The sequence below is a fragment of the Alexandromys fortis genome, unplaced genomic scaffold (assembly GCF_014885135.2).
Source record: "Alexandromys fortis isolate MF-2015 unplaced genomic scaffold, M_Fortis_MF-2015_v1.1 scaffold_156, whole genome shotgun sequence".
NCBI lineage: Eukaryota > Metazoa > Chordata > Mammalia > Rodentia > Cricetidae > Alexandromys > Alexandromys fortis.
In genome coordinates this window covers 794,347-820,420 of record NW_026068028.1, presented here as the reverse complement: position 1 = coordinate 820,420, position 26,074 = coordinate 794,347, and the positions used below count along the sequence as shown (strand labels likewise).

The window sequence follows — 26,074 nt, the reverse complement described above, 5'->3', positions numbered from 1 at the left end:
AATTAGCTCTGTATTGAACTCTTAGTGTTCCCCTCTGTGTGAAGCCAACCTTTAGAGTACCACAGGAAACACATCCAACTTAATACTGACTTTCATGAAAGAAATAGACTGCTGGATGTGGTGGTGCATGGCTATAATAAATACAGCTCTCAGACTGAGATGTGAAGATCAAAAATTCACGGCCAGCCTGGGCTACATATCAAGTCTCTGTCTAAAGAAAAGTATATAAAAAGGGTTTTATTCTACCAATTTTTCTAGTGGTTAGGAAAGAGCACACTTATTTGAAGCCTACAAATCATTTTTAAATAATTTTATTTATTAATATTACTGGCTGTATTCATATATATTATTATTTTTTAATTATGTGTAGTGTTTGTGTGTGTCTGCATGTGGATATATGTATGGGAGTGCAGGTACCCTGGGCAACAGAGATTTTAGATTCCCTGGACCTGGAGTTATAGGTGTTTGTAGCCATCCACCTTGGTAAACTATTTCCCCCTGGAAGAGCAGCAAGTGCTCTTAGCTACTGAGCCATCTTGCCAGGCCTGCTAGTCTCTTATAGACCTGTTTGCAAGCAATTGGTTGACTCAGTGTTATCCCCATTCCTTCTGTGATTGAATAATGAAATGACCAAAGGGAAGGGGGCGCACAGAGAGTGGCCAAGTGGAGTGCATCTGATTTTTTAATCTGATTATATTGTAAATCAGGAGTTTGCATTGTACATGATGTTCTTCTGAAGGACAGGATTTTGGAGGCATCTTTTGTGGTCTGAATTCACTGTTTTAGAAACATGTGGGCCTGGCAATGGTGATGCACACCTTTAATCTCAGCACTCTGGAAGCAGAGGCAGATGGATCTCTGTGAGTTTAAGGCCAATCTGGTCTACAGAGCAAGTTCCAGGAAGGCTCCAAAGCTACAGAGAAACCCTGTCTCAAAAAAAAACAGAAAAGAAAAAAAAAAAAAAGAAACATATGAAAGCTTTTTAGGGGGCGGATTTTATTTGGTAGGGGTGAGACTTACAGTATAGTTTTATCACTATTGAAATTATGTAAATTTTTAGAAAGATATATATAATTTTAATACTTAATGCTAGATTATCAAAATCAAGTATATGAAATCTATACAGGTTACATTATGACTTATAAACTCTCATAATTTACTGTTATAAACATTAGATGGTGGGCTGTCAAGGTGACTTAACACGTGAGGGCACTTGCCAACAAGTCTGATGACCTGAGTTCATTTCTTAGGACCTAGATGGTAGGAGAAAAATGAGTCCTGAAAGTTGTCCTATGACTTCCACCTGTGGACTGTGGCATGTGGTCATGAACACACACAATTAAGTGAATCAAGTAAACATGTTACATTATACGTATAAAGATTAGTATTAGTCTCTACAGAGATGTGTTATTGGTATCAAAATAATTTTGTACAGTCCATATGTATTGACTGTGTCAGGATGTCAAGGAGCAAAACACATGATTTCTGTCTAGTTTTTTAAGATTTTAGAATTCTGTTTTGAAACTATTGAATTTTGTGAGAGTCTATTGCAGTGATTGACAGACCCCCCCAGGGTCAGGTGGTACAGACCTGACTGCCCTGACATACACAGAATCTGCAGCATGGAGGTCGGTTGGGTACGCTTTGAAAAGATTTCCAGGTGGTGTGTGCCACTTGAGGGTATCCTCACTGAAAATCTCAGAGGACTTTGGTGTCCACTGCTGACCACTCTTGCAAATATTTCCAACAGCTCATTATTTGTGGACTTGGCAAAATTGATGTGAGTGACTGGAAGGTCAACACCCGGTTAAAACACTGTACACCAGACAGCAATGTTGTCAAGTGGTTCTGGAAAGCTGTGGAGTTCTTTGATGAAGAGCGACGGGCGCGGCTACTCCAGTTTGTGACAGGGTCCTCTCGAGTGCCTCTGCAGGGCTTCAAAGCACTACAAGGTGAGGGACTGAGGGATGGGCAGGGGAGGTACCTGGCATCTGCTCTGGCAGGGGTAGGAGGATAGGGTGAGGTAGCAGCGTTTGGTGTATGTTGCTGTTGTATAAGTGCAGTGGCTGGGCTGGAGAGATGGCTCAGTGGTTAAGAGCATTGCCTGCTCTTCCAAAGGTCCTGAGTTCAATTTCCAGCAACCACATGGTGGCTCACAACCATCTGTAATGAGGTCTGGTGCCCTCCTCTGGCCTGCAGGCATACACGCAGACAGAATATTGTATACATAATAAATAAATAAATATTTAAAAAAATAAGCGCAGTGGTTATAAATATTTCCTTTGACTCTCGCTCTTTTGTACCTCCTGTCTCAGCTCTTTCTAGAGAAGCTTTTTTGAAGGCTTCTGTGGTTGTGATGGGTGTTACATGTAGAAACACGTGTGCTGACGCTCTGCTTTCCGCTCTCTGGTCACCTTTATGCACCTGGGATGCCTCCTCCACTTTTCTTTTAATAGAGGGAGGCATCGTAAATTGTGAACACCATCTGTTAGGTCAGAATTTACTGCCTGGCTTCAGAGCATCGATTTACAACTGCCTTCAATTTTCAGAATCTTTTTCTGTTGAATGAGCTGTTTGAGTTTTAGTTGAGTTGGTAACATTGCTAATGATTGTGGTGCTTCATTTGGTGGCCATTGCTTCCTTTACCTTTAAGCTCTTCATTTTCAAAGCTGCTGGTGAGGAGGGAGAACCGCAAAGTGAGACCGGTACATAACTCATCAGTGATTGCCCACAGAGCACTCGGAAAGCCTGGCAAAAGTTACTTGAAGTTGTGTTGCCCTTCCCTGTTTGGGGAGCTTAGCATTGTAGTTCTCTTGGGTGTTTGAATGGGGAATGTGTACTGACTGAAGTGCATCCTGTAGACTGCTACTCTTTGCTCAACTCAGTTTGAGTTATAAAGCCTAAATTTGCATTAGGTTGTCATCTTTTTAAATATGATTCAAATATGAGTATTTTAGGCATAATAGCATATGCCTATAATCCCAACCCTCTGGAAGCTGAGGCAGGAGGATCTTGAGTTTAAGGCCATCTTGGACGACACAGAAAGACCCTATTTCAAATTTTTTTTTTAAAAAAGTAAGTCTGGTGGTGGTATTCTGTGCCTCTAATACCAGCACTTGGGAGGCAGAGGCAGGTGGATCTCTTGAGTTCCAGGACAGCCTGGTCTGCAGAGCAAGTTCCAGGATAGCCAGGCTACATAGAGAGATGCTGTCTCAAAACAGTAAAAAAGCAAACCAGAATGTGTTCTGCATTGCACTTGCCCTGCTCTCTGGGATGTGGACGTTGTATGGCATACAGTTGACAGAAGGACCTCAGGTAAGGTCTCTTAGACTGCAATGCTGATGTTATAGCACCTGGCCTTATCCCACATCACTTACAATCTCAAAACCAGGTTAATGTACATGGATACAAGGGGCTCCCCAATTCTGTGGTTCTAGTTTATTTTGAGGTGTTGAAGATGGATGTATGTACCTGCTGTGATATGACCCACATTTTTTCACTGGCAGGTGCTGCAGGCCCACGGCTCTTTACCATACACCAGATTGATGCCTGCACGAACAACTTGCCAAAAGCCCACACTTGGTGAGTTATTTTTGTAGCTTTTCCTCTGTCAGTGCAGGTAGGTGATAGTTCTAAACAGATTTGATTTTTCATTTATTCTTCTCGCGCATAAGTGGACCCTTAAGAGAAATGATGAGCACTTCTTTTTTTGTGCCTTAAAAATTGAAGTTTTTCAGAAATGAGTAAGCAAACCCAAAGTGATGATGTCTGCGTTAGAGAATTGCTGGCTTCTAACTTTGTGACATCAAGACCAAGACCACTGTGCTGTGTAACGGCATACTTGCAGTGTCTGTTGACTAGTTTTGAACAAATGATAAAGTCTGATTTGCTTATTCACAGCTTCAATCGAATAGACATTCCGCCCTATGAAAGCTATGAAAAGCTCTATGAAAAGCTGCTAACAGCCATCGAAGAAACATGTGGATTTGCTGTGGAATGATGAGCGCCAAGGACTTAACCTAGAACTCTTATTTATCCCCGGGCCGACAGCCTCCTTCAGCAGCGCTTCAGAGAACGCTGGAATACAGGGCAGCCCCCTCCCCTGCCCCTTAGATTCTAGGACACTGAGGGGAAAGGACAGTTTTGAAATTCCTTTTCAAGGAAAAATAAAGGTCTTTATGCTTTGCCATGAGGACACACTCAGCTGCTATTTAAAAATTAATACCTTGAACCTAAAGAATGCTGACTCCCTGCGTTTCCAGAGTTAGGCAGTATTCTACACTTAAAGACTACTACTATTTTTATAAAAGGTTATCTATCCAAATTGCTTCACAGACTCGCGTCTCTTCGCACAGCAAGACAACTCCAGCAGTCGGTACACATCACATTTCATTTTGACTGAATACATGATTTTTGAACAGCTCCTATACTTGCTCTTTGTAAAACCTAAATAAAATTATTTTGAATTGTTCCACCTTTGTAAACAATTGGCTAAAGGAATCATTACCTTTATGAAATTAAGCCATTTACATGTTTAGTTGTGTTTTTCTATAGCAGAGTGTTATATTTTGCATTATGTGTGGGTCACCCTAGCTTAGGTGGGGTTTTATATTTTTCAAGTGTGACTTTCTTGGAAATTCCTAATACAACCATTTAAACTGAATTTATTTGCTATCCTCCCTGTTTTTAAGACTAGCTTTTTAAAAAGAAAAAAATCTTCATGTTCTTGAATCAAGAGGATCGGGTATTTTGGATTTACTTTCATCTTAAATTGAAATACTGCATTTTTATAGCTTCTCTGCATGTGATGGGGTTTTCATTCTTTGCTGGGTCAGCTTGTCTTTTATATGCTATTTCTATAAACCAAAGTCTCTAATAAGTACATCTAACTTATATTTTAATTAAGTTTCTAAAAGGAAAATTTTTGCTCTAAAGATTGTTTAGCTTAGAGAGCCCTGCTATTACCTCACTGGAAGAACTGGAGGTGGCAGTGGGCATGGTGGGCAGGGAATGTTGTACATGAGTGAAGTCAGGTGTGCTGGCCATGCCTGTGATCCTGCTCCTGGGAGGCTGAGGCAGGGGGAGTAGTTCAAGTTCAATGCCAGCCTGAGCTACATAGCAGATCTTGCCTCAAGTGAGAGTGACTCTAAGTCTATTGTACAATTTACTCTAAAACTGAAGAGTTCATTTAGAAGTAAGGGAGTGGAGCCCTGGCTGCCACATTGCTGACTTCCAAGCGTTCAGGTTGAGTTTTTAAGGTGTGTGGCTCATCCCATGATCCAGAAGGTAACCAAAATTCTGGGGTGAGGGATGGTAACCATCTAAAATCACATTGGATTTTAAATTCAACCATCCAAAACAACGCACTATTATTTTTAAACATGATGTAAAATAAAAATAGAAAATTTTGATGAGCTTGGACACAAGGACATGAAGAACACTTGATAGAAATTGTGACTAAGCCTGGTGACTGACACCTGTAATCCTATCATTGAGGAGGCAGAGGCAGGAGGATGAGGAGATCAAGACCAGTCTGGTCTACATGGGTTTGAGGCTACTTTGAGACCCTGTCTCCAGGGGGAGAGGACCACAACTGACTGGGATGCAGTGATAATGAGATGCTACTTTTAGTGGTTTTTCCATGCAGTGTAAAGCAGGCAAATCCCATCTCTTTGAGTGCCTTTTAACTTTATAACAATGACTTGACAAGAGCTTTAAAGGAGATCACCCTATGTAACAGTCTGCAGTAGCACATGACATCCGAAAACATGATTTAGATTTCAATTTCAAAATTACATTACCTGATTACTTCCAAATAGGTGCTAAGCCAACAAAAAAAAAAAAAAAAACACCAGTGTCGTTGAACCTGGACTTGCCTTGTGTTTAATGTGAATATTTATATGTTTCTGCGTATCCTTCCTCTAGTTGCGCTGTCTCAGCATCCCTCTTTCCATCAGGAAAGCTTAATTCTGACCAGTGGATACTTTGTAGTCCTCAGATAGTTAGGAGGTCACTATTTCTTGGCAGAAAGCTTTAAGGTAGTGCTATGGATCCTGTACATCGTTTTGCAGTTCGTTGCCCTGTATTTTTACAGTGCTCCCACCCCCATCTAAAGGCCAGAGCACAAATTCCTTGTCTCCTAAATCCGTTGTAATTTGCTTTCTTTGACAACACTAAATCTGCTCTGAACTTCAGTGCGTTGGACGGGTAGCACTGATGGTGATGGTGTTAGGTGCTTCCAGCGCCTGCAGGGTCGGCAGCACCTTGTCTTTCAGCTGCAGCTTGCTGTCAGCGGCTACGTGTGGTGGTTAATGTCCTCACACTAGGATGATGATTGTACCAAATGCTGAGTTGCTTATTTTAGATGTAATTAGTTCACTTTATGTAATATTCTTCCTTTTCTCAAACTGACTTTAAAAACAAAGTTTTATCATTTTCATTGTATTTATTGCAGAATGTTTTAGCTTTGATATTCTTTGTATTTTCACTCATTTGTTACATGAGCTTTATCAATAACATCTGTATAAATGGTTTTTAAAAATTAACTATGTATGTATGTATGTATGTGCCCATGCCGAAGTTGAGCAATAAAATGAATGCTGTTTGCACTGCCACAGCAGCGAAGTTTTTAAAAATACTGAGTTTTTACTTGTTTTGAAAAACATTTGGCTTTCACAGTGATAGCATGGAGTCTTGGAATGAGAAGAAAACAGCTTTTTTTTTTACAGGGCTCCCTTGAGGTGGAGCAGACAGGTGAGTGGTTCTCTGCCGAGGCACACGAGGAGCTTCCAGCCGTTGTTGGGGACTGTGTGAGGTGATGGGACTTCTGAGGCTGGTCTGTGGTTAGTGGAGGGAAATACGGATATCTACAGCCAGGTCTTCCAGGGGTTGGTAGATGGCCTAATGTTTGCCAGCGTGGCTTGGTGTTGAACAGTAAAACCTTCGAGATGAAGAGAGATGAGTTACAACTCTGAATGGAATGCCAGCCTATGAAAGCACAGCTAACTATAGGTAGAACAGAAATGCATGTGGTTTCATTTTTCACCTAGTGTGGTCTGCAAATCTCTACATAGCAGAGGCAGCAACAGAATGGAACATCTGGGAAATGCAGAGCAAATAGCAATGATGTGTGACAGTTGTAGACAGTGTTGTATAGCTACTTCCTCTAGTTCTTCCTAGAGGGAGGGAGAAGGGAGGCTCACGGGACCCAGGAAGCCCACGAAAACCTCCAAGGTATGTTCATGCAGTTTTGAAAGGAAAAAAAAAAAAAGGAATAAAGGTGGAGAGACTTTCAGGGGAGCTGCACTTGAGTGATAACTGCTGTCATTTCAGAACGCATGTGGAAGGCTCTTCGGTAGTGCGCTCCTGTAAATAGCCCCAATAAACTGACTGCTTCATCAAATTAAATTTGGGTACTGTTTCTTTCTTGCCAGTTTCCTGAAGTGGAGAAATGTTTGTTGGAGTCTTCCAGGTGGATGAACATGCTGTACTTTTTCACATTAAGCTTCACATTGCTGTGTTTACTGACTTTATCTAAAACAAAATTCTAGTACATTAAAGATTTTTGGTATTTAATCAAACCAGTTTGATTTGATCACTTTGTTTAAAAGTATTTCTGCTTTGTGGTAGCCAGTAGTTCACCCCTGTGATTTATGATAGAGGGTAAACACATTTGAGTTTTCTATCCCAGATAACCACAGCAGGATCACACAAGAGGCCAAGAGACTAGTTACAGGATAAATGAGGCAATTTCACAGAACAGTTGCCTTTTATGCTAACACTTTAACTGTAACTAGACAAACCAGTTTACAATTAAAATTTATTTTATTTAAAAGGTAACCCCAGCACCCAGGAGTCTACTGGAGGGTTGAGAGGTTGGTTGAGGCCAGCCTGAATTTCACTAGTTAGGAAGGCCTGTCTTGGAACAAGAGAAAAGCTCTTCCCTAAATGTAACTTGCTCTTCTCATCAAGTTCTGTAATTTTCCAGTGTGCTAGGCTAGGCTGATGGCTTCAGAAGATTATCAGTTCAGTTGCTTTTGGGTTAAAGTGGATTAAAGTCAGGCACTGCTACACCCAGATTATCACCAGCCTCTGCACAGAGTCAACAGAACTCACTGGTTCGTGTGAAGCCAGTCATCCCTGAGTAGAGACTACCTCTTCTGGCCAGGAAGTAGATGAGGCTAGTGAAAACGAAGTCAGCTCCCACCATGGTGGATGAGGACTTCAGGCTAGATAGCTCCTGAACCCCAAACAGTTACCATCATTGGCTTTATCCATTGGTTCTGGATGTTTTCCTTAGCAGTTAACAGCTTTTGTTAGCCTCCATCAAGAGGCTGGAGGATTGGGCTGGCAAGACTTGTAACTGCTTTAGCATAAAACATGTCTTTGTTCCCTTTTCTCAGGTTTTAGGGTTATAAGTTCAAAAGCAGTAAGCTTTAAAAAAAAAGTTTTTATTTTTAAAAATGGTAAGTTTTGGCATGAATACATAGATAACACATTTTAAAAGTAATTCTGGTTTAGACAGTTTACTTACTCAGGTCTAGTTCTGTCCATATTATTAAGGTCTCTAGAAACCTCACCTATGAGGTTGGGGAAGGATTTTTACTGTACTGGAAGGAAGCCAGTTGCAGCCGAGCTCTGAAGCGCTCTGCTTCTAGTTCCCGAAAGAAAGCATCGTCGTCATTCTGGGTTATCATGTACTGCAGCTGCTGGATCTCCTTCTCCATCTTAACTCTCAGCTCCCTCTTCACTTTATGTAACGTCTAAAAAAGAACTCATGTCAGTCTACACCTCGTGACTTACCCAGGCTCCCCGCTACTCTTAACCCTACCTGCAGGCTCCTAGCAAGCGCCTCCAAGACCATAGCAGGTATGTTAGAGCCCATCAGGTATTTTGGAGAAGAGATGGGTCCTCTTACTCATATTCTCTCCATTCTTTTAAAGTTACAGTTAACATTTTCTATTTCCTTTTAGGAATAGTTCCTGTTCTGTTAATTATTACCTGAGCCTGAGATTTCTCTCTGGCTTTGAGTTCCTGACGCTCCTGTGATATGGCTTCTGCTAGCAATGAAAACTGAGGAAAGAAAAACAAATCTTCATCACAGTGCAATGATTCTTAATACTCCATCTTAAATCTCAGTGGAACTAGGATGATACACATTGTTCACTGTTGCTAGGGATTAGCTTATTTCATCTTAAATTTGCCTTAGAAATGAGCAGTGAAGCTTACATGGTGCTGCAAAGCTCTGGGCCAATTTGCATTATTAACCGGCAATGAACTAAGCCAACCTGTGGTCGGGATTGAACACACTAATGGCAGCAGCGGCAAGCCCACCTGGTCCCTATAGTAGTTTTCCATCGAATCCAGCTCATTCTGGTGCTGTCTCTTTTCTTCGTTGCGTTTCTCTTTGGCGTAGTTTCTTAGGTCTCGTAGTCTTTGCTTCTGGATTTGTAAACCCTCTTCAAACAGTTTCTTAAAGATCTGTTGGTTATTTAGTCGTTAATTAGACTGCACTTTCACTAAGGAATATGACGATTTTGCTTACTTACAGGTATTTTCACAAGGGCTTTTCAATATAACAGCTTTACTCATTGTTCAAACAAAATTAACTCTCTTAAAATTTGCAATCATCATTAGTAGGTTTTAGGAGACTCAATCCTGTGTAACCAGCACAAGTTTTCAACATTTCCATCCCTCAGACACGAAGCCCCACACTCGTCTGCACTACTTATGTTCTCCCATTCCTGCTCTGGATTTGCCTGTTCTGGACACAGCCTTGACCAGGCGTGCTTTGAAGGTCAGACTGCTTACAGGCCTCAGGTGTGTCACTCTTGGCACTGTGAATTTAAACTGTGCTCACAAACGAGCTGACAGACATGAGTCCCTTTTAGCTGTTACAGTTTTGGTTGCTATGTGGATATGAATATGTGTGTATGTGTATACATGTATGTATGTATGTATATAAAATCTCCATCCACCCAAAAGTAACCCTACACAGCATTCCAGTAACCTTTTAGAAGTGCTGACAGACCTTCCAAAAGCAATCATGCCATCACACAACCCTACCAGTCCTGCAGAGTGCCCCATCTTCATGTCTTCACCAATCCTCTATATTTTAGCCATCCTCGTGGGTGTGTGTTCTGTGATTTGTATTTCCAATTTCTACTGATGAATGGTGCTCAGCAACCTCTCATGTACCACCAAGATTCTTTACTGCCTTCAGAATTCTCGAGCATCCATTGTATGTAAGGCACGATGGAAACCAATGCTTCTGCACCTCATTAAATACTTAGCTGAAGGTCAAGGGTCAGCATTTGGGCAGCCACCATAAAACAACTGTCCAAGAGGTTTTGACATACCCAGTTGTCTCCCCTTCATAAGGAAGAAATCTTCATAAAAGGCTACAGCTGACAAGTCACAATTCATCACCTTAGTACCTTAAGCAAGTTACTTAACTGCCTCAAGCCATAGCAGTATCTTCCTCAAGAAATATTTTGATTTGCCCAGCAGTGGTGGTGCACGCCTTTAATCCCAGCACTCGGGAGGCAGAGGTAGGTGAATCTCTGTGAGTTCAAGGCCAGCCTGGTCTACAAGAGCTAGTTCCAAGATAGCCTCTAAAGCTACAGAGAAACTCTGTCTTGGGAAAAAAAAAAAAAAAGATTTGTATTTAATCCAGTTTAACCATGATCAAGTTTTACTGTAGAAATAAAGTTTGCCAGTGGGCACAGCTCACAGCACAGCTATGCCCTGTATCATGCCAGCATACCTTAATTTCCTGCCATCTGCAGTGTGCTTCAAACCCCAGGCACCGTACTTTAGAGTACAGTGTAGGAGAGGGACTTAAGGCTGCATTTTAGGAGGATCATGAAGACTAGGGAGATGGGATGACCAGCTGGTCAAGCACAAGTCCTGGCTGCTTTTTGAACTTGGACTGAATTTTGGATCCAAATTGAGGTCAGTTGTAGACAAAGTCATCTTGAAACATAACACCCAGTTCACCTTAGCAGAGCTAGACAGACATAGAAGAACACATACCATTTCTTCCCGGGTTCTCATCCTCATCATTTTTGCACGTAACTGAACTCTGTAATCATCATAGTATTTCCGAGCACGAACAATTTGCTGACGATTTTCTTTTATCTTTGATTGGGTCAACCTTTGTCTATGAATTCGGTCCCTGAAGTCTTGCTGGGGAAGAGAGAATACAACAAGCAGACATCCAGCTAGAGCATTCATTTCATCCCCTCAACCTCCCATCAACGCCTTCCAGCTGTAAGTGGGCATGCAGGAAAGACCACTAAATGGCCACACAAGCTCACTGTGGCTTCACCTCAATCTGAAGAGCAGTACTGACAGGCCTGCCCCAGTGTGCAGAGGGAATAGGCCCCGAGCCTGACTGTGGCTCAGATGTTCTTGACTACAGTGAAGATGCACAGGCAATTTTGGAGATGGCGTTTTTGAAACTAAGATTAGAATTTCCATGATTTAACCCACTTCACACCCAACTAAAAGATTTTAAAATCTCTTAACTCAATGGCAGACTGACCTGCCATTTCCCTTCACAATACTAACTGGGGACAACATGAATGATTTTCAACCCAAATTATAACAAAAACTAAACTGGCTCTCTATCTGGGAGCTGAGAAGACAGGAGACCTAAGACTCCTAAGCCCTAGATGGACTGTGGCGGTAGAGACAGAAATGAAATAAAATCTCATTTGTGCCTTTTGATAATCAGAGAGAAAGCCAGGCAAGTCATATTACACCTGAAGGCCTAGGTTTTCATCTTGGAAAATACCATCTCTAATTTGTTACTATAAAGAAGTGAAAAGCAGCCAGGCGGTGGTGGCACACGCCTTTAATCCCAGCACTCGGGAGGCAGAGGCAGGCGGATCTCTGTGAGTTCGAGGCCAGCCTGGTCTACAAGAGCTAGTTCCAGGACAGGAACCTAAAAGCTACGGAAAAACCCTGTCTCGAAAAATAAAAAATAAAAAAGTAAAAAAAAAAAGTGAAAAGCAGCCAGATAGCAGGGATGAAGAGTGTTCTGCAGCCAACTGGTAGGTGTGTTTTCAGTGCGGTGTCCCTGGAAGGTGGCATATATCTTCCTCATCATCAATTTTGAGTTAAAGCCCTGGATAGATACTCCCACAGGCAAGCGCTAGAAGTCAGTTGCCTTGTTGGTTCTTGACATACCAATCTCTTGTTATGTTCACATTCCTTCTTGACAAGGGCAGTAAGGAGGTCATGCCTTCTCAGGGTTTCTTCTATCTTTAAGGTGAACACAATGCAAGGTTAATAATGCTGTTCAAGGACATGCTCTATTCGTTTGCTTAGGCTTCAAAGGGACAACAGCTTACTTCATCCTGGAGTTTCTTCTTGGATCGGTTTTCTCTCTGTGCTTCTCTTTTGAGTTGTTCAACCTGTGCGATTTGCTGCTTCCACATTTTGGTCAGCGTTGGGTCAGAAACATAGAGAAATGGAAACTGTTCCAGCATCAGGGGCAGAAGGCTGTGTTCATTCACTTTCACTGTAGGACAATGAGAGATGCTGCTAATCTAACCGGCTTGCTGAACTCTCAACTCCATCTGCCTACTAAACCAAGCTAATCTCGGGTGCTGGCCCTAGGGCCATCTAAAGTATACTGGATACTCTGCATCCCTATTGAGGATGGAAAGCTCAGTAGTTCTGACCCTAATTCCGAGGAATCCATCCATCTCCTTAGGGGTCTTGAGACCTGTGGGTAGATGCCTCCTGTGTGTGAAAACGGAAGACACTCCAACTTCCTGGTAGGCACATGGTTAGAAGGAAAGGCCCCTAATGGGATATAGTTGGAAGCCTGGCATTTCACCTGACCTTGTTTCCTTGCACCACAGCTCGGACTCAGCAGCACCAACTGTCATCTTATAGAGGCTGAGCAGGCCATCTGCTTGCCTTGGAGCATCACCGGCCTTCTACCAACTTCCCAGAAACAAACAGAGCAACCAATGAAAACGGGACCAGAATGAATGAGCAGAGAGGCTCCCACTGTCCATAGATGTCTCCCCAAGGCACCTCTTAGGAGTTTGGTTCTGGTTACAGAAAAACCGAGCCATATGGCAGTAATACAAGGGCCTCTCTGCAGCTAACTGGAGGATGTCTGTTTCCAGCAGCCTCTGGAATGCAGCATTCATAGCCAGAGGCTGTGGCTGCCATGAAGGACATTGGAGGCTCTTACTCGGAGCTGCCTTGCTTGACTTCAAGAAACCGCCTTTTGGACTTGGAGCTGCAGTTTTTCTGGAGTAAATCTTCTGGACCTGACTCTGTTTTGGAGTTCCTTTAGGAATGGCTTCTCTGTGTGTTTTTTCCTTAGAAGCAGATAAAAGGGCAGAGTAAGAAAGGGGTCTAAAAACCCTTTTATGCAATCACCTCAACACACTGACATTGGCTAATTAGCCTTTGCCAACCACACTCTTAATCTTGTTTTCTCTCCCCACCAACTGGCTTCCCTCCCAGCTTTAGTAACCATAGTCCCAAACCCTAAATAGAACTACTATTAAAATTTTCATGTGCTAGTTTCTTTGACAACCTTTTCTCTGAATATTCAAAAACTCAAGGGGCTGGAAAGATTGCTCAGAAGTTGAGAGTACTAACTGCTCTTCCAGAGGTCCTGGGTTCAATTCCCAGCACCCATGTGGTGGCTCACAGGCTCACACATACAGGAAAAACAATAATGCACATAAAAAATAAATATTTACGAAAACCCCTCAAGCAGTGCACAGTATGTTCTACGTCTGCTGTGCTGCAGTCCTGCTTTCAACAGCACGCCAGCGTCCGCACTCCCTGCTCTCATGCGGGAACCACTGGTTCTTGGGTTTTGTTTTGTTTTTTTTTCTTTTTTTGGTTGTATTTTTGGGGGGAATTTTTCTTTGTTTGTTGTTTTGAGACAAGGTCTATTTAGTCCAGGTTGTCCTGGAACTCATTATGTAGACCATTCTGCTCAAACCACAGATACCCTCCTGCTTCTGCCTCCCAAGTGCTGGGAACCTCCACACCCGGCTGGGAACTTCTGAGGGGTAGAAAGCAAGGACTTGGGTTTCTTACTCTGGAACAAAGTGCTTGGAACCCTGTCTCCCCTTTCTCCTCTGTCACCTAGATCCTATTTTAACCCTTTACAAACTGGGTATGAAAGAATCTTTGAGGCCAAACAAAATCTAGGCAGAAGGAAAAACGCGAGTCCTCTTGTATCACTCCACAAGTCTGAGGAAAGCCTGCCTTCTCTGAGCTAATGACTCAGGCCTGCTGGGTCCCTGTCCCTTTAAAAAGGCCACTTCTGTACTTTTCACTATCTTTGCATTTATTAGAGCTGGAGATTTTTACCCACTGTTTCCTCCTCCTCTTCATCGTCACTTATCCCTCGAAGTCCAATGTTCTCTTGAACTTTATTTTTTCTAAGGTCCCTTTCAAATGCTTCAGTTAATACCTAGAAAGAGTAAGGTCATATGGCAATAGTCAGAAACATGTGCAAATCTAAATGAAGGGGAAAAAGAATCTAAATTCCTATTCTAAAATTACCAGGTTCATTCCCTTTTCCTAAGTTCCTTTTAGGCTGCTTCATAAAAACACATTGTGTTAACAGACGTAATCGGTACGTAAAATGCCATTGAATACAATGGTTTTTCTTTTTACTATTTTCACAGGTTTTATAATTATTATACTCCTGAGTGGAAGTTACATGCTAAATATATATATATATATATATGTGTGTGTGCGTGTGTGCCTCAATCACTCCTCACCCTATTTTTTAATACAGCATCTCTTACTGAATCTTACTGAACCTGGGGAACAGACTTGCAAGCCCCTGAGGATAACTATTTTAAGACATCTGAATTAACTCCAGTTTTCATCATTTTAAATGCAACTACATTATAAAAATCCACTATGCCAGGTGTTGGTGGTGCACACCTTTAATCCCAGCACCAGGGAAGTAGAGGCAGGTGGATCTCTGAGTTTGAGACCAGCCTGGTCTATATAACAAGTTCCAGGACAGCCAGGGCTATATAGAAAAACCTTGTCTCAAAAAACAAACACAAAAACAAAACAAACCACAAAAATAAACAAAAACCACTACAGCAGACAACCAAGTGTTCTAAATTTATGGATTTCAAAGTCTCTGTTCCACTGTGGCATTCTCATATCAGAAATGATGGAGCCCTTTAATTAAAAAAAAAATACTTTTTTACGTTTTTATGTGTATAGGTGTCTTGCCTGCATGTATGTCTGCACTGTGTGTCTGCCTACCTGGTGCTTGTGGAGGTCAGAAGAGTGGACCGGAGCCGCTGGAACTCGAGTTACAACAGTTGTGAGCCGCCATGTGAGTGCTGGGAATCAAACCTGGGTCCTCTTAAAAGCTGAGCTCCCAGTCACCTCCTTTACAGGGTAGCTTTCTCTTCCCACTGAATCTTTCCTAACTCCCTTTACCTATGACTTCTTTCTGAAAATACCAGGCCACATCAACCTCCTCTTTCTTCATCCTCTGAATAGCCAGGTTATTTTTTGATGATTTCATGACTGCATCTCTAATGCTGTATCACATAATTCTCTGCTGTCTGTTCAACTCAGGCACAGTGGATGCACTTTAGATCTTTGGTCAATGGTGTGTATGCTCCAACTGAGGAGAAATAGTATTTGCTGCTGCCTACGTGTATTCAAGGAATGAGGGCGTACCTTTGCTTGGAATCGGCGGGTCTCTGTTCCTTTAGACTTGTGCGGCTTCTTTCTCTCCTTCTCTAATTGTCTATGTTTGTTTACTGAAGATGGGGACAGTGAATGGGACCTGTAAGCTGACTTTCTGTACATGGAAAATCCTGCAACAGAAAAGCCATTCACCATTAGTTCTTGGCAGGCAGAAATGTTGAGCTGGAAACTGAGCAATTGGTTCTTACTGAACCTAAAGAAAATGAAAATGACAAGCTAATGTGCTAATGTATTCTCTTCTAATATGCAGCTGTGTGTTTAGTCAGACCAAGCAAACAGACTGTTAGGGATAGGGAGGGAAGTGCTTGCTGTCTAAGCATGTATTAGATCCCCAGCACGCAGGTAAGAAACTGGGTGTGACAGTGTATCTGTAGCTAGCCAACCTTGCTAAATCTATGGGTTCCTGGTTCAGTTAGGCGAACCTGTCCCAAAATACAACAGAGAGATTAAAGAAGGAAGAAACCTGATGTTCATCTCTGGCCTCCACATGCATGTACATACATTTGCACATGTGCACACCAACACATACACCACACACACAAATATGTACTGCTAAGTACATAAGCATTGCTTATTCAACTTCAGGCTGACGGAGCTTGTGAAGATTTATTTATTTATTATGTACACAGTGTTCAGCCTCCATGTATGCCTGCACGCCAGAAGAGTGCACCAGATCTCATTACAGATGGTTGTGAGCCACCATGTGGTTGCTGGGAATTGAACTCAGGACCTCTAGAAGAGCAGTCGGTGCTCTTAACCTCTGAGCCATCTCTCCAGCCCCGGAGCTTGTGAAATGTATGCTATGCACAAGGTTCCATGGAAAGGAAGTGCTCTTGGTCGTACGGCGAGTAACATGTGGACTATGTGTCCGTGAGTCTTTTACCTGTCTGGGTCCTGAGGATGGAAAGTAAACACGTACACAGAGCTTACAGCATGCTAACTGAGGCAAAGGTAACCTGGCTAAACACTGTGACCTCTACTGAGCAGTACCACTCGTTCTGCTAACGGGCACTGGATTCAGCTAAACAGCAGCTCAGATGGATGGACTCAATCTTTAAATATCAACGAACATCTCCTAGGTGATGGTAACAGAATGAAGAAGTTTGCAGGATGTATAGTGTCAGTGTAGATTTCAGCAAGAAAATGTGCATATTTAGACAAGTAATTATAAGCTTTGACAGTATAGAAATATCAGTAAGAAACAACACCAACTTGAGTTTGCTATTAGTTTTGATTCTTATATAAAATGAAACTGCCATTAACACACAGAACCACCTGAGAAGTTATCCTGGACACCTCATTTCAGGCCTGTCTGGGTTACGTACCTGGCCTGGGCTTCTTCGGCCCATACTCCATGATGCTGTCACTGTGCTGCGACAGTGTCTCCTCAGTGCCACTGTGCACCTCTTCCTCTCCAGTGTCACCATCTTTACCATCAGTCTTGTCTGTCGCTCCATCACCCAGGGCAGCTTTTAACATCTACCGAGAAAATCTTTTCAGTATCTGTCCTTGACTTCAGCAGGAAATGAAGTAGAAGCGAACAGGCCTTCTAAAAGTTGTCTCTGCCAGCCACTAAGACCAAGCTTTAGAAACGTATGCACAGCATCTTATACACCTGCAGCTTTTATTGCATCTACTTTATGTGTTTGAGATCGGATTTCACTGTGCAAACCAGGCTGGCCTGGAACTCAGGGTCTTCTGAGAGGTACAGTGAAGGCTTTATATTAACATTTAAAGCATGGGTAGACACACTTTTGACCTTAGGAAGGAAAATTACAGCAAGTTTAAGTCCAGGCTGGCCTGTGTAGAAAGTTCTAGACCATCTAGGACTAAATAGTGAGACTCTGTCTCAAAACAAAAAATAAAAAGCGACAAAAGGAAAGAGTGGATATCAGTGCTATAAACCACTCAATTTCAATGAATTTTACAGAAAGCCACACGAGTTTCATGCAATCATTCAATGTTGTTACCCCACTACTTGAGAACTTTTCATCCAATTTTTACCACATCTGTCCTTGTGACAAAGGTGTGTACAGATGGATCTAAAAATGAATGGTTTAACAATCACATTAAGTGACTCCATTTTCATCAAAATTCAGTAAAATTTAGATAAATCTTTATGCCCTATTTGGCTATATAAGGAAGGCGAGGAGCCATTGTCTGTGTCCCTCCTGCTCGACTTGTGGAGCTTCTAGCAGAACACAGCCCACAGCCCAGCCTTACCTACGTCTAGGTTTCCTCCACTGAAAGACTAACCACAGAAATCTCAGCCAAGATTAAAAGTGGAGACTTGCCCAGTCTAGTTCAGAGAGCCGCTGAGACAGTTTCTCTGACACCGCATGCAGCTCTTGTTCTGTTAGCCGCGTCCTGGCTTTCTGAGGGAAGAGCGAGTACTTTGAGGAGACCACAGCTCTGTTCTCATTTCTGTAAAAAAGTGGCCAATGACAATTAACAGTTAAGAACATACTACTTATTTCAAAATGACTAATACACACTTTAACAAATACTTTATTCTGGTTCTCAAATGCTAAATTTGTAAAGAATACTCTTTAAAAAAAATACTATTTATTATTGGGGGAGAGACTTGTCACAGAGTATGTCTCCACCTGCCTTACATGGGTTCCCAGGATCCATCTTGGGGCACCAGGCCCTTCCTGAAAGCTGTCTCATCAGCCCCTTTGCTTTCCAGTCCCTTTACACTAGACTATAAGCCCACAACAATGTTACCTTTGCCCTTTAGGAAGCTTCCTTGTCCTGGGGCTTGGAGTCAGAGCTAGACATGATTCCTGTTCATCATCTTTGGAGAATGTGGACGTTAAGACAACTTTATCCTCTGATTCCTGTTCAAACAGAAGAGAGCTGGCCTGAGACACTGAGGAGATGGCTCACTCAGTAAAGAGCTTGCCACACAAGCACGAGGACCTGAGTTCAGTCTCCAGCACCAAGACACCAACAAACTCTCCAGAAACACTCAAAACAAAGATGAAACCCTCCAAAATATAAGTGCTTGGCATTTCTAATAGCTTATTTCTTAACCTTGAAGGGAACAGTCTAAAAAATATTTATTTTGGTTTTCTTCCCCTTTGGAGAGAGGGTTTCATAGCTAGTCTCAAACTCACTAGGTAGCCTAGGCTGGCTGGACCCTCACTGTTCTCGCAGTCTGTCAAGGCCCGGGACTGCAAGCTTGTGTCACCACAGCTGAGGAAAAGCACCACTCATTAGATATTTGACAGCTGCAGTAATTCTGCTTTATTAGTGCTCTTTGTTTGTTTATTTGTTTGGTTGGTTGATTTTTTTTTCGAGACAGAGTTTCTCTGTGTAGCTTTAGAGCCTGTCCTAGAACTTACTCTGTAGACCAGGCTGGCTTTGAACTCACAGAGATCTCTCTCTCTCTGCCTCCTGAGTGCTGGGATTAAAGGTGTGTGCCACACTGTCTGGCTCATTATCTCTCTCTTAAATGGGTTATTTTCTAGTATATGCACACATATGTATGTATGTGAGTGTATATACATATGTGTGTGTGTGTGTGTGTGTGTGTGTGTGTGTGTGTGTGTGTGTGTATTTGGGGTTTTGAGACTGAGTTTCTCTGTGTAGCCCTGGCTGTCCAGGAACTCACTTTCTAGACCAGAACTCAGAGATCTGCCTGCTTCTGCCTAAGCACTGTGATTAAAGGTGGCGCCATGCCTGGTACCATTATCTGCATTTTAAAATAATGAGATCATTCCTTACAGGTTTGTCTATCCTAGCATATATATGCCTGGTTTCCTCAGGAAGTTAGGAACAAGATGACAATATGAAAAAAACTTTTTCTCAAGGAGAGAAGCAAAAATAGACTAAGATATTAAGTGTTTTATACTAATCAGTGAGACTATGGGTGGACTGTTCTTTCCTTTCTAATTTGTAAGGATTCAATTAGGAATATACAACTTGGGGCTCTGCAGTTGCGATGTCACTTAGGCAGGAAGCTCACGTCTCCAGGCTGGCTTTCCCACACACCTGCAGCATCTGCTTCCCACACACGTGCAGCATCTGCTTCCCACACACGTGCAGCATCTGCTCACAGCTGCTTTGAAGAATAAATCACCTAATACCTATAAAGTACCCAGAACTGTGCTTAGCAGAAACAAAAGCATTCTCTATGTGTTGGCTCTCTTTTCCTTATGCTCTTCCTGTCTGCCTAGGAGAAGAGCATACAGGGAGACACAGAGGCCACCTTTTTCCTTTTAAGAATTATTTTATAATTTTGTGGATGTTGATGTTTTGCCAGCATGTATGTCTGTGCAACACATGTGTAGGTACCCTCAGAGGACAGAAGGTGTCTGACCCTCTGGAACTGGAGTTACAGTTGTGAGCTGCCATGTGGGTGCTGGGAATCAAACCTGGGTCCTCTGTAAAAACCAGCCAAGTGCTCTTAACCACTGAGCTACCTCTCTAGCCCCAAATTTTTGTTTTGTTTTCTTTTTAAAGACAGGGTTTCTTGTAGCTGGGGATGAGTGTGCCTTTCTATCATCTTGCCTCTATCCCCTGGGGATCACAGGCATGCACCACCACACAGGGTCTACAGTGGCGAGAGCTGTGCTTTCTAGGCAAGCACTCTGCCAGTCAGGACTCATCCCCAGCCTACTGAGAGAAATTTTAAGTATGATGCACCTTTATTTCCAGCACTCGGGAGGCAGAGGCAGGCAGATCTCTGTGAGTTCAAGGCCACAGGGTCTCACTAGCCCAGCCTGGTCTCAAATCCCCAGTGATCCTCCTCATGGTTTCCCCAGTGTTATGATGGCAGGTGTGTGTCTTTGATTAATGTAATATACTTGAAAACCATTCTAAGGAGACTTCTTTAAGTAGATGGACTTCGGGACTCGGGGTAGAGATCAGTGGGACCGTGTGTGCTCAGCATATACAAGGCTCTGGGTTCAATCGCCAGCAGCAAAAGTAAGTAATCTTCTCGCCAATGATAAGACCTCTCCACTCACCACAGAACGTCCCGAATGTTCTCCAGAAGTCAGGGCAGACGAGTAGAGACTTGAACGGAGGTATTCCTTCCCTATGGGACAAGGTGCTCGAGGCTCAGAAGGATGGTAGGGAGGGTGTAAGGGGATGGCAGCTCGGATCGGCTCACCTAATTTTCTGGCACTTGTAATCATACTCACAGAAGGAGTTTCTGCTGTTAAGAAAAATTAAAATGGATCTCATAAAGGAATTCTCGAAAATAAATGATTTTTCATACACTCATACAAACATAGTCACACATACTAAGGGAATTTGTGTGTGAGATGCTGGGGGGAACCCAGGGCCTCAAGTATAGGCAAACTCTAGTCCACTGAACTATAGCCCCAGGCCAGGAATGACTATATGATTGGTTTTGTTTTTGAAAGAGGATCTCACTCTACAACAGCCTTACTGTCCTAGAATTCACTCTATATTCCAGGCTGTCCTCAAACTTTGCACAGCAATCCACCTGCCTCAGCTTCCCAATTGCTGGAATTACATGCATCGGCCACCAGATTCAGTTTAGGAATATATTTTTAATGTAATTAAAACAGGGCACATGGACTGGCAAGATAGTTCAGCAGGCAAAGATGTTTGCTGCCTGCGAATCCAGATGGCCTGAGTTGGTCCCCAGGACCTACAGTGGAGACACTGAACTCCTGCCAGTTGCCCCAGACCTACGTACTGGCACCACGGCATCTCCACACACACGGCTGCAGTAGTGTAAAGAACTAAAAGCCATAACAACTCACCTTCGAAAATTGTCCCGTTCTTGGATAGGAAACTCGATGAGATGGGGTTCAACACTTCCTCACACGGTTCAGAGCCTGATGATGCTGAAACTTTTCTAGACTGCAAGTCCATGGAATTTTGAGCACCTAGGAAGAGTCTTAAAGCTAAAGTGTTTTTTTTTTTATTTTAATATTTATTTATTTATTTATTTATTTATACAATATTCTGTCTGTGTGTATGTCTGCTGGCCAGAAGAGGGCACCAGACCCCATTACAGGTGGTTGTGAGCCACCATGTGGTTGCTGGGAATTGAACTCAGGACCTTTGGGAGAGCAGGCAATGCTCTTAACCACTGAGCCATCTCTCCAGCCCTTAAAGCTAAAGTTTTAAACTATCAAAGTAGTTTGCGAAATAACTAAAGCCAGTAGGAGCACCATGTTCATGATACAAGTACCTTTGACAACTGTCATATAGTAAGGCAGTTCCCCACAGCCTGAGCACACTTCTATCAATGCTGCATTACTTTGCTTTAGAGAAATAGGTGCCAGATGCAGAAATGCCACCGTACAAAGTCAGAGTTGTGGCTAGTACCACTACCTAAAACTTAGGGTTCCGAAATAGATGCCTGAACTAGATGCATGTGAAAGTGAATGACAGTTAGCTGACATCTTAATCTAAATATAAAAGGAAGCTGCCCTTTAATCACAGGAAACCCAAACACCATAGCCAGTCTTTCTTTTTATTCTTGTTCTTTAAGTTTTAATTAAAATTTTAGTTAAAAATGTTTCCCATAATTGTATCGATTACTGAGCTCTACATAATCTGAATCAAATAATAGGTTGCATACCCCATATCTAAAATGTCTGGACCCACAAGTGTTTAGGATTTTGGAAATATGTACATATACGAAGTGATCTTTATTAGAGGGAGGACCCAACTGACTCATGTTTCATAGGTGCCTTAGCACACAACCTAAAACATTTCTAATGCTCCTATACATAGTGACTTGTCTTTGTAGTCAGATCTGGAATTTTTTTTAAGTTTTTCTGTTGTTTTTAGACAAGAGTGTCTACACAGCTCTTGCTGTCCTGGAACTCAAAGTGTAGGCCAGGCTGATCTCTAACTCACTGAGACCCTTCTGTCTGACTCCTGAGTACTAGGATTAAAGGCATGGACCACTACACCTGGCCAGTTTTTCTTTATTCTTGAGAATTTTATATATGTGTATCTCTTAGTTAGAATTACTGTTGCTGTGATGAAACACCATAACCTGATGTGGGAGTGTCATATATCAATCTGTTGATTTCATTGGTTAAGTTATAATAAACCAACTGCTTGGCCTCAGCTTAGAACATAGATGGGAGGAATAAACAGAATAGAATTCTGGGCGGAAGAGGAAGTGAGGTCAGACTCTGTTCTGCTCCCAGAGAGACTTGACATCTCTGCTCTCTGGAGCAGAGACACCATGATGGACGGAGGCTAGAATCTTCCCGGTAAGCGCACCTTGGGGTGCTTACACAGATGATTAGAAATGGGCTAAATTAATATGTGAGGATTAGCCTAGAAGAGGCTAGATAGAAATGGGTCAAGCAGTTAAATGAATACAGTTTGTGTGTTGTTATTTCGGGCATGAGCTAGCCAAGCGGCCGGGGTGTTGGGGACGCAGCCCCGCCGCTCTTATTTCAACAATAACCAAAAGCAACCTGGGAGGAAAGAGTTTATTTCACTCTCAGTTCCATATAGCAGTTCATCAATGAAAGCAGTGAAGGCAGGAACCTCGAAGCAGGAGCTAACACAGAGGCCATGGAGGGTTACTTACTGCTTACTCAAGGTTAGGCTTTGGGGTTCTCATGGCTTGCTCAGCCTACTTTCTTATAGAACCCAGGACCACCAGTCCAGAAGTAGCTCCACTCAAAATGGGCTGGGTCCTCCTCCATCAATCACTAATTAAGAAAATGCCCCACAGGCTAGCCAACAGCCACATCTTATGGAAGCATCTTCTCAACTGAAGCTTCCTCCTCTCTGATAACTGCAGCTTGTGTCAAGTTGACACAAACTAGCCAGCACAGGATACAATAAAATATGAACCGAGTACTCCTGCAACTCCCTAACTTTTTATATTTTATTCATTTTTGGAGTGCATGTGAAGATCAGAGGATAACCTGTGAGCTCTGCCGTCCTCTGTGGTTCCTTGGGACAGAACCCAGGCGGTCAGGCTTGGTAGCAAGATGCCCTCTGGATGAGCCATCTGGCTGGCCCAGGCTGAAACTCCCCACTTGGAGCACGTCAGTCCCACTACAGTTTCAGGTTTTGCAGCCATCCATTTTTCATGGCATCTGAGATCATGTAACCCACTCTAGACTCCATCCCTTCCCTCCTGTCTTTTTGTCTGCTGCTGTCCCTTCGAATAGGACTCTCTGGGGTCAGAGTATTAATGCTGACAGGGCCCACAGAGGTGGTTGAGTCCAATTCTCTCATCAAACTCAGAAAAGGCCTAGTCCAAAGTCACAAAGCCAACAGCTGTGAGAATGAAGGCCTCTTGATTCTCAATCTATTCTACTTAGTTCTACAATAGCCTCTTTGTCACTCCATTCAGAAACATACTTACTATGGCTGTATTTTGCCAAGTTCTGACAGGTTAAGATAAACAATAATTTTATTATACATTTCACCAATTTATCTTGACACACAAACCACCAGTGCCATAAAGACAGGCTCTGTGGCTGTTCTGGTCACACGCTATCACCAGGGAAGACACAGAATCAGCACTCGATGAGTAAGTGTGACATGGCTACTTTTCCAGGAACTCGATGTTTACCTAACAGACTATAATTTTCCACGCAGTGTATAAGCGGTGTTCTGGAAATACAGAGAAGGCCACACCATAGGAAGACTGCCTTAGAGCCTGACACAGGTGGAAGAGGCTGGTGCTGGAGCCAGAGCCTGCCGGGAACAGGAAGGACAGATGGAGCAATGTGATGGCAGAGAAGAATGCCAGCTAAGATAGACCAGGAGGTAGAAGAGTTGAAGGAGGCCCAGTGGGGTGCACAACTGAAGCCTGAGAGACACTCTGTGTGCCAGCAATAGACTGTTGGACTCGTGGCTGAATGATTACTACCAGGACTATGACCTTGTCAGTTCAAACCCTGGAAAGTAAGTGGACCAGTTCAGAAAATTATAACTGAGTACTCCAAAGGTGTAACTAAGTTCAAAGCTGCATCCATAATTTTCCATATAATTTGCCCGACAAACTGTACGACAGCTCTGCGTGCACAAACTGTGCATGAGCCTGTGACCTCCTACAGCTACAATGGTGGACGGTCGCTGTCATATTTAGTGGGCAATGGTGATACTCTGTGACTTTATTTTTTTTTAAAATATTTATTTATTTATTTTGTATACAATATTCTGTCTGTGTGTATGCCTGCAGGCCAGAAGAGGGCACCAGACCTCATTACAGATGGTTGTGAGCCACCATGTGGTTGCTGGGAATTGAACTCAGGACCTTTAGGGAAAGAGCAGGCAATGCTCTTAACCTCTGAGCCATCTCTCCAGCCCCAACTTACGTTCTCGAAATGACTTTCATGTGTTCTTTAGTAGCTGCTGTCTCTTCATCAACCAATGCAAAGTCCACAATTTCTCCACTCCATTGCCAACACCTGCCAGGGGGTTACCAAAGCCTGTGCTTAGGAGTTTTCCATGCACTCCAGGAGAATTCTGACTCTATGGCAGGACTCTAGAGTGTACAGGTGTCAGTGCTTGTGAACCCCTGGTGGGACCTTCTTCTCTTTGGATAGCCCTCCATTTCCCAAAAGAAAATTTGGTTTCTTGCTGTCCAGGCATCACACCTCTGGTTTCTTCCAGATGCTGATGCTTGTTGTGATCATCCAATTTTTGTTTGTTTTGTTTTTTCAAGACAGGGTTTCCATGTGTAGCCCTGGCTGTTCTGGAACTTGCTCTGTAGATCGGGCTGGCCTCGAACTCACAGAGATCCGCCTGCCTCTGCCTCCCCGAGTGCTGGGATTAAAGGTGTGTGCCACCACCGCCCAGCAAGAGATAACTTCTATAGCCTGATGTGAAAAACAGTTTTACAAGATCGGTATGGAGAAAGCTCAGGCGCCAGAAAATCTTCAGCCACATAGATTGCACAAAGGTCACCAGACTAGATGGCACAGCCACTCTAACCTTCTGGGCAGGAAACAGGTTTTGCATCCTTTCCCTTGAAGGAACATCCCTGTATATTCCACATTTCAGGTTCCCCTTCAGCACGTCTATGAGCAAAAAACCCTCCATGTCTCCGTAAGGTGGGAACCCCAAACCCCTCCATGGTACTTCTCAGTTGTCCTAAGGACCTACCTACCACCAGGTCCCACCTCCTGAATGTTCCATGTCATCCTGATACTGTCACCTGGTAACAAGATCTTCATGGCACCAACCTGGAGGGATAAAAACCACATCATTGTTGGCAAATAAAGACTTTCTATTGATTTAAACCCATGTCTTCTCTGGTAGCTACCCCAAAACAGCTTTGGAGGCCCTGCTAAGATCCCCAGAGACCTTGAGACACTGGCAGGGTTGGGGGTTGGTGGGGAGGGGCCGGTGTGTGTGCTCAGAGCTCCTT

The 26,074-nt window shown here is 43.0% G+C and overlaps 2 protein-coding genes across 2 annotated transcripts in view; one reads left to right on the top strand and one right to left on the bottom strand.

The window, feature by feature from the left end:
• The window catches only part of Smurf2 (SMAD specific E3 ubiquitin protein ligase 2), a 95,411-nt gene extending 90,924 nt beyond the window's left edge, over positions 1–4,487 (top strand). Inside the window, exons 17-19 of the mRNA XM_050164257.1 lie at positions 1,751–1,952; positions 3,507–3,582; positions 3,901–4,487. Of these exons, the coding sequence (XP_050020214.1) occupies positions 1,751–1,952; positions 3,507–3,582; positions 3,901–4,000 (378 nt within the window). The 3' untranslated portion in view covers positions 4,001–4,487. The remainder of the gene's footprint in view (positions 1–1,750; positions 1,953–3,506; positions 3,583–3,900) is intronic.
• A 2,134-nt stretch (positions 4,488–6,621) lies between these two features.
• Positions 6,622–26,074, bottom strand: part of Cep95 (centrosomal protein 95) — a 32,306-nt gene continuing 12,853 nt past the window's right edge. Inside the window, 14 exon segments of the mRNA XM_050164282.1 lie at positions 6,622–8,762; positions 9,001–9,072; positions 9,334–9,480; positions 11,035–11,187; positions 12,193–12,267; positions 12,357–12,526; positions 13,214–13,343; positions 14,360–14,458; positions 15,703–15,842; positions 17,058–17,211; positions 18,027–18,156; positions 18,460–18,572; positions 20,706–20,896; positions 21,474–21,628. Of these exon segments, the coding sequence (XP_050020239.1) occupies positions 8,580–8,762; positions 9,001–9,072; positions 9,334–9,480; positions 11,035–11,187; positions 12,193–12,267; positions 12,357–12,526; positions 13,214–13,343; positions 14,360–14,458; positions 15,703–15,842; positions 17,058–17,211; positions 18,027–18,156; positions 18,460–18,572; positions 20,706–20,896; positions 21,474–21,628 (1,912 nt within the window). The 3' untranslated portion in view covers positions 6,622–8,579.